This window comes from Lepus europaeus, chromosome 17, assembly GCF_033115175.1.
Source record: "Lepus europaeus isolate LE1 chromosome 17, mLepTim1.pri, whole genome shotgun sequence".
NCBI lineage: Eukaryota > Metazoa > Chordata > Mammalia > Lagomorpha > Leporidae > Lepus > Lepus europaeus.
The window spans coordinates 58,800,154-58,808,346 of NC_084843.1; the positions used below are offsets into that span (position 1 = coordinate 58,800,154).

The window sequence follows — 8,193 nt, forward strand, 5'->3', positions numbered from 1 at the left end:
TGGCAGCAGCTGCACACTGCACAGTCATTTGCTTCTGTTGCCCAAGAAGCGTCTGCTTTGCATGGTTTGATCTCTGCATTTTTTTCATGGAATACAAAGAAAATCATATCCAGTTAGTGTCCGTGGGAAAGTGGTGCTGTTGCTGGCTGTGGCCCAGGTCAGAGTGTGCTATGCACAGGGATTCCCCGGGGAAGAGCCCTGGGTTTCCAGTCTCAGAGTGTGTGTTTCCCACTTAACCTGTTTGAGCTGTGTGACCCGAGGCAGCCTGCTTCACCTCTCTGGACCACGGCTTCTTTCATTACAAGATAAACGATCGCTCTGTGGCTTAACCCCCAGTACTGCTCTGAGGATCCAGTACATGAAAGGGCTTGATAAACCAGGGGCAAGGCCTATAAGGAATCACAGATTTTAGTTTCATACTCATTAAAAAAAAAGAAGCTCTGTTTTCCCCTTGCTACACAGTGTTATTCATTTAACAAAGTCTAAAAATACAGACTGGGGCAGGCATTTGGTGTGGTGGGTAAGATGCTGTTTGGAATGTCTGCATCCCATAACAGTGCCTGGGTTCCATTCCTGGTTTCACTTGCGACTCCAGCTTCCTGCTGACGGGCACCCTGGGAGGCAGCAGTGATGGCTCAAGTAGCTGGGTCTCTGCCACCCATGAGGGAGGTCTAAGTTGAGCTCCTGGCTCCCGGCTCCCGGCTCCAGGCTTTGGCTGTTGTGTGCATTTGGTGCACTCTGTGTGTCTGTCTCCCTCCCTCCTCTAAGGGGCTGGTGTGTGTTCTGTATCCTTCAGTCACTTGCTTGTTGAAAGCACTCAGCCCTGTGCTGGCTGCTATGGAGGATATCATTTTATCCTCACACGGTGTGTACTCTAGTTGGATGAGAAAGCAGAGAATCAGAAAAAGTTAGGTAGAAAGAGAATTGGCTTAAAAAAAGGGGGAAGGGAGTGACACTGTGACGTAGCTGGTAAAGCAGCTGCCTGCAGTGCTGGCATCCCATATGGGTGCTGGGTCAAGTCCTGGCTGCTTCACTTCTTTATTTTTTTTTTTAATTTTGAATTTGGTTTTATTTAAATTTTACAGAAACCTTATTGGAGTTCAGTATGTAATTATAAGTCCAGTAACAATTTCAACAAAAATGCACATGTAATGTCAGAAATTCCTTAAAAGCAACTAATACCATATTTTTTTGTTTTGCATATGCATAAAACATGCATTAATTATCAACTGCCACATGTTGGCCAAAATCAGTCTGTAAGAAAAGACAGTCCACTAGCATCAATAAGAAAACTAGTTGTGGGGCCGGCGCCATGGCTCACTTGATTAATCCTCTGCCTGCGGTGCCAGCATCCCATATGGGCGCCAGGTTCTAGTCCCGGTTGCTCCTCTTCCAGTCCAGCTCTCTGCTGTGGCCCGGGAGGGCAATGGAGGATGGCCCAAGTGCCTGGGCCCCTGCACCCGCACGGGAGACCAAGAGGAAGCACCTGGCTCCTGGCTTCGGATCGGCACAGTGCCGGCCATGGTGGTCATTTGAGGAGTGAACTAACGGAAGGAAGACCTTTCTCTCTGTCTCTCTCTCTCACTGTCTATAACTCTACCTGTCAAATAAATTAAAAAAAAAGAAAGAAAGAAAGAAAGAAAACTAGTTGTGAACAAGAGGTAAAAAAGGAGGTTTTCCAGGTAATGTAAAACTAGGAGCAGTAGCCGTCATGAAACAAGCCGTTCAGAGCTGGGTGATTTCTACTGTTGTGCTGCTGGGTAATGCTCCACCTCCAAGACTTGGTCCTGACCTGTCACAGGACAGAGGGAGTTTTCTGGTAGTTAAATCAGACGTGTGGATAGATACAAACTCTCAGGACGTTAATAGTGCCGTTTTGCAGAAGGGGTTCAACACGTCCTCAGACTTGGAGTTCCCAAGTTACAGACACAGAGCCTTCTCCACAAGGCCAGCTCAGGGCATTCAAATTTTTGCAGCTGTTAGGACCCAGTTCCACATCATGCTTTCCAAGGACCTGGAATTAGGGGGTTGAATGCAAAAACAAAACAAAACAAAACACGTGACTTATACCATTTCTTGGAGGCCTTGACTTTTTTGTAGGACAAGTTCATCTTGCTTAGGGATTGGTGGGTACCCTCCCCATGACTGTGGGACACGAAAGGAACATCAGCATTCACATATGGCCCCAGAGCCCCCTTTGTAACACACCTCAGTGTCACCTGGTGTCGGGAAAGACCCTGCTCCTCCAGGGGAGCAACTGAAGGCTCTCCATGGTGGATGACAAAGGGTGCCTCCACCTAGGCTGAGCGGCTGCACGGACTTCACACCGACTGGAAGGTTTCCTGTAAATGCAGGGTTTTGTACAGCCCTTCATGAGGATCCTCAACAGAAGGTGACAGTCACCAGCGAGCCAGCTGGGGATGGGAACGCTCATCACGTGTGCAGCTGAGGGTCTGCTTAGGAATCTGTTCCACAGGGTCTGGCTCTTCCAGAACAGGGCAGTTCCTGCCCTACTCACCACCAGGAAGCCAAGTCTTTTCTTCAGCACAAAGGGAAAAACAATAATTTATTTGGGTTCTAATAACATTTTCATAACAACGATATCCAAATGGGTCAGTTTTTATATATGCTTATGAATATCCCTGATAATGTATAGAAATCCAAAGGACTTTGTAAACCACCAAGCTTTCACAGGGGTGACTCCCTGTTGTTGTCAAGGCAGCACAAAGGGCCCTGCAACACTGGCAGATTTTCTCTCAGAAGCCCCGAGAGCACAATGGGGGCAGCTCCACTTCCTATCCAGCTCCCTGCTGATGTCCTGGGAAAGCCAGGTCTTTGGGCTCCTGCACCCACGTGGGAGTCCTGGAAGAAGCTCCTGGCTTCAGACCGGCCCAGCTCTAGCCATTGTGGCCACCGGGGGAGTGACCCAGCGGATGGAAAGCCTCTCTCTCTGTCTCTCTCTTTTTCTGCTTCTCAAATAAATAAATCCTTAAAAGACAGAGTGAGAGAGATGGTCCCCCACTGAATGGGGTGGGGAGCTGAGAGCTAGCGTGGTCCCTGCGAGAAGGCCGGAGCTGCTGGCAGAGGCTGGTGCTGGAAGCCTGCTCGCTACTGTCTGAGAGCTCAAGTCCTCTGAACCTCAGGCTCCTCTTCTGGAAAATGGGTCCTGGTGTGTAGGTTGCCCCATCTCATAGGCACTCCCAGTGAGGGAATGGGAGTGAACGTGCCTAACACAAGAGATGCTCACACTGCGGTTTGTAAAGATGATGGAACTTCCTGGGGAGAGCTCAGGCCTTGTGCTCCCGCTGAGCTGTTGCCTGGGTCTCCAGGGCACTTCGAGATGGGGAAGCCGTGTGTTACACGGAGCAGGTCCCAGGGTCCCAGGAAACAGGTCCTAACCCACCGCTGTGCTTGCCCACAGCGACCGCCTGGCCCTTCTCCAGGTGCGGAGGATCCTGCAGCAGCTGGGCCTGGACAGCACGTGCGAGGACAGCATTGTGGTGAAGGAGGTGTGCGGCGTCGTGTCCCGGCGGGCAGCCCAGCTCTGTGGTGCCGGCCTGGCTGCCATCGTGGAAAAGAGGAGGGAAGACCAGGGGCTGGAGCGCCTGAGGATCACCGTGGGTGTGGACGGCACCCTGTACAAGCTACACCCCCAGTGAGTGCCCCGAGAGGCCTGGCGGGGGTTGGGGGTGGGGGTCTCCTGGGCTGCCCAGTGGGATGGTGTCCTGCCCTCTCCTGGGACAGAGTGCTGCGTGGTGATGTCACCCGTTGAGTCTGCAGACAAGGGCTGAGCCCCAATGCCTCTGCCTCCTGGAAGCACAGCTGGCTCTCACAAGGTGGCAGTAAGAATCAACCAATATTCCTGGCTTAGAGCATTTATCAACTATAAGCTGCTTATAGGTTTCTATTTTATGTTTTAATTTTTTGTATAAATGATGAGTTAGCTTTTTGAAATATAGTATTTGAAGGGCTGGTGCTGTGGTGTAAAAGGTTAAAGCCCTGGCCTGCAGCGCTGGCATCCCATATGGGTTCCAGTTCAAGTCCCAGCTGCTCCACTTCAGATCCAGCTCCCTGCTACAGTGCCTGGGAAAGCAGTAGAAGATGGTCCAAGTGCTTGGCCCCTGCACTTACATGGGAGACCTGGAAGAAGCTCCTGGCTCCTGGCTTCAGATCAGCACAGCTCTTGCTGTTGCAGCCATTTGGAGAGTGAACCAGCAGATGGAAGATCTCTCTCTCTCTCTCTCTCTCTCTCTCCCACACACACACACCTTTGTAACTCTGTCTTTTAAATAAATAAAATAAATCTTTTTTTAGAAAATAGATTATGTGAAAGAGAGTGTGAGAAAGAGAGATCCTCCACCAACTGGTTCATGTCAAGGGCTAGACCAGGCTGAAGTCAGGAGCCAGGAACTCCATCTTGGTCCTATGTGAGTGGCAGGAACCGAGTTACTCCAGCCACCATCTGCCTCCCAGGTACATTATCAGGAGGCTGAAATGGAAGCAGAGCAGCCAGTGCTCAAACTGGCACTCCAGTAATGGGTACAGGTTCCCAAGTGGTGGCTTAACCTGCTGTACCATAATGCTGGCCCCTAAAGAGTTAGCTCAAAAAAAATTTTTTTTATTTATTTGAGGGGCAGAGAGCAAAAGACAGTTCACTCCCCAATGCCCAGAACAGACAGGACTGTGCCAAGGCTAAAGACGAAGCAGGAACTCCATCAGAGTCTCCCATGTGACAGACAGGGACGCGACTGCTTGAGTGATCACCGCTGCTTCCCAGGGTGTGCGTTAGCAGGAAGCTGGAGCCAGGAGTGGAGCGGGACTCAAACTCGGGCACTCCAATATGGAATTTGTGCTTCCCAAGCAGCGTTGTCTTAACCTCAAGAGCAAATGCCCAGGCCGGCGCTGCGGCTCACTAGGCTAATCCTCCGCCTGGCGGCGCCAGCACACCAGGTTCTAGTCCCGGTCGGGGCGCCGGATTCTATCCCGGTTGCCCCTCTTCCAGGCCAGCTCTCTGCTGTGGCCCGGGAGTGCAGTGGAGGATGGCCCAAGTGCTTGGGCCCTGCACCCCATGGGAGACCAGGAGAAGCACCTGGCTCCTGCCTTCGGATCAGCGCAGTGCACCGGCCGAGGTGGCCATTGGAGGGTGAACCAATGGCAAAGGAAGACCTTTCTCCCTCTGTCTTTCTCTCTTACTATCCACTCTTTCAAAAAAAAAAGAGCAAATGCCTGCCCTTGAAAAAATTTGAACTAAAAAGGGGAAATTTTGAGCCTGAAAAAAAGGAAAGATTTTGGAAAAAGACCTGGTACAGGTTCTGATCAGCATATTAGCTGTACAAATTTGGACAGGTTTCTGAACTTCGGAGCAGCAGTTTCTTTCTGCAGTAGAGAGCAATAACTGTTTCCACAGAATTATTCGTTACACTGTGATGTTCTGCCCTCTGCCCGTGAGACGCCGGAGCCGTCCCATGCTAGTAGTTGTGTGAGAGGAGAGACTGCAAGAGCTGTGTCAGAAGCTGTTGGGAGACTTGAGAAGCAAGGGTGGTAGGGAAACTCGACCAGAGTCGCTTGTAAATCCCTCTCCAGAATTGAGCTGATGATGCTTCCCTCTCTCTTTCCTAGCTTTTCTCGGATATTGCAGGAGACTGTGAAGGAGTTGGCTCCTCGATGCGAGGTGACTTTCATGCTGTCAGAGGATGGCAGTGGGAAGGGAGCAGCTCTCATCACCGCTGTGGCCAAGCGGTTGCAGCAGCCGCGGAAGGAGAACTAGGAGCCCCGCCTTGGGCCTGACGCGCCTGGCATCCCGACCAGCCTTTCCTGCGGCAGAGGAGCTGCCCGCGGACCATCGGGCTGACTTCACCCCGTGGACGGCCGAAAGAGAACCCCAGGTTCTCGGGTGTGCTCTTAGTGTCTTGTTACTTGCTTTACAGTGGCATATAATGGCACCTCTCTCTCGTGTACTTGGGCCAAAGATGGGCCAACTTAGGAAATCAAAGGGTCTGGCTCGCGAGAGCCCCTTTCAGCAGATTTTTCAGCTGAAGCCTGAGCTGTCAGCTCTGTGTGGCTCTGGGTCCTGTGGCTGCTGAACTTGGAAACATGTCCAGAATCTGGCCATGTGGCCTGGCTGGCTGAGGCCCTGCCGTGATGTGTAAGCTGCCGCTTTTACTGACTGGGCCCTCAACTGTGGATGAACATTGAGAGGGAGAGGGACTCAGTGTAAGGTGTCTTTAGCTCGTCATGTCGACATCCAAGTGAAGGAGGAGCCTTTGAGTGTCCAGCCCCAGGAAGCCCAGGGCTTGGTTGCCATGGGGCCCTGCAGGAATTCCTGTCATGCTGCAGGCGAGCCGTGTCAGCGCCCTGTGGAGTTTTCTTCCTTCCTGAGTGTGTGACGGAGCGGGGTGTTGCCCGGGGCATCTGTTTGCCATTTTACATGTGGCTGTGTGGCTGCTGTTGGTAGCTGTTTTAAGGACTGCTAGGTATATGAAATCCAGTAAATGAATAAAAATACTTGATTTCCTAAGAAGCTTGATATGAGGTACGGCTGTTTCTTCTGAGAGGCTCATTGGTAACCCCACGCTCTGTTGGTGGATAAAATAAGGGACCCATGGCGTTGGCAAGAGCTCAAGATCTCCTTAGTCCCAGCTTCATACCAATAGGGGATAATTTATGGAATATCTTCTACAATATCCTTAACAGATCATCCACATTTCATTTTATTGAATACTTCTTGTGACTGTGTACTTACCGTGTGATCCTACAATTCTAGCTCACGTTTGAACAGCTAAGGGTGATTAGAAGGCATCTGTTCATCCAGCTATCTTTGTGTCTGTCTGTCATCTCTTTTGAAAGGCAAAGACAGGGCTGGCGCCGCAGCTCACTAGGCTAATCCTCCGCCTGTGTTGCTGGCACACCGGGTTCTAGTCCCGGTAGGGGCGCCGGTTCTGTCCTGGTTGCTTCTCTTCCAGTCCAGCTCTCTGCTGTGGCCCCGGAGTGCAGTGGAGGATGGCCCAAGTCCTTGGGCCCTGTACCCGCATGGGAGACCAGGAGAAGCACCTGGCTTCTGGCTTCGGATCGGCGCAGCGCCGGCCGTAGTGACCATTCGGGGGGTGAACCAACGGCAAAAAGAAGACCTTTCTCTCTCTCTCTCTCTTTCTCACTGTCTAACTCTGCCTGTCAAAAAAACAAAAATTAAAAAAAAAAAAAAAAAAAAGGCAAAGACAGAGAGGGTTTCTTCCATCTGTTCATTCACTTCTCAAATGCCTACAACAGCAGGGACTGGGCCAGGCTGAAGCCAGGAGCCAGGAACTCAACCCAGGTCTCCCACATGGTTGGCAGGGACCCAGCTACTTGAGCCATCACCTGCTGCCTCCCAGGGTACCCATTATCAGGAAGCTGGAATGGAGAATAGAGCTGGGATTTGAATCTAGCCCTGTTCCAGGCTTCCCTAGCAGTATCTTAAGAGGAAGGCCTTCTGACCTTCAAGCTGACCCTACCGCTGGGGAAGTTGGTCCCTCCCACATACCCCAGAACTCTGTGGAGTCGGCCTCTCCCTGACCCTTTCTCCAGTAACATCCTGTGTCTTCCTCCCTCTTCCCCCCTTTATCTGAACTGCCTGTGACCGCCTCTGTCGTCACACAGTTATCTGCATGAGTTTCTTGGCTGGCCGAGTCAAGTGTAGACTCTTTGTCAGATATGTATTTGAGTTGCCCGAGTGAATCCAGCACTGTGGAGCCATGATCGAATAAGGAAGCTTTTGGAGAAATTTGCTTTGGAAAAAGTGAAGACCAGGATGGAAAGAACAGCGCCCGAGGTGCTCTGGGCTGGTCTTGATTTGTCCGCCACTCCCACCCCTCAAGAGCTGTCGGCATCAGCGTCCTCTTCCGGAGGTGAAGATTCCTAGCGCTGAGTGTCTCCATTTGTGGAAGCAAGACGTTCACCCGGAGAGTGGAGGAACCTGAGTCCGAAACACAGAGAGGTGAGCTGGGCCTGGGGACAGAAGAGGGATCCGAGGACCCTGGGAGATAGCTTTTCCTGCGTTTGGTGAGCGTATATGGTAGCTATGCTGTGAGCAGGTCCTGGTTTACCAAAGTTACCTGCTTTGTAGTCTGAGGTTCTACCTCTCTGGAGCAATGTGTGGACTCGCTGTGTTTATCTTCCTTGTGTTTTGAGGTTGTGAATTCTCTTTGGGGAAAGGCT

General features: G+C 51.4%; 1 protein-coding gene across 2 annotated transcripts in view; it reads left to right on the forward strand.

The window, feature by feature from the left end:
• The window catches only part of HKDC1 (hexokinase domain containing 1), a 46,554-nt gene extending 40,093 nt beyond the window's left edge, over window positions 1–6,461 (forward strand). For both annotated transcript variants that reach the window (XM_062214144.1, XM_062214145.1), the window contains exons 17-18: window positions 3,422–3,655; window positions 5,620–6,461. In XM_062214144.1, coding sequence (XP_062070128.1) covers window positions 3,422–3,655; window positions 5,620–5,767 — 382 coding nt within the window. In that variant the 3' untranslated portion in view covers window positions 5,768–6,461. The remainder of the gene's footprint in view (window positions 1–3,421; window positions 3,656–5,619) is intronic.
• Window positions 6,462–8,193: the final 1,732 nt, after the last annotated feature.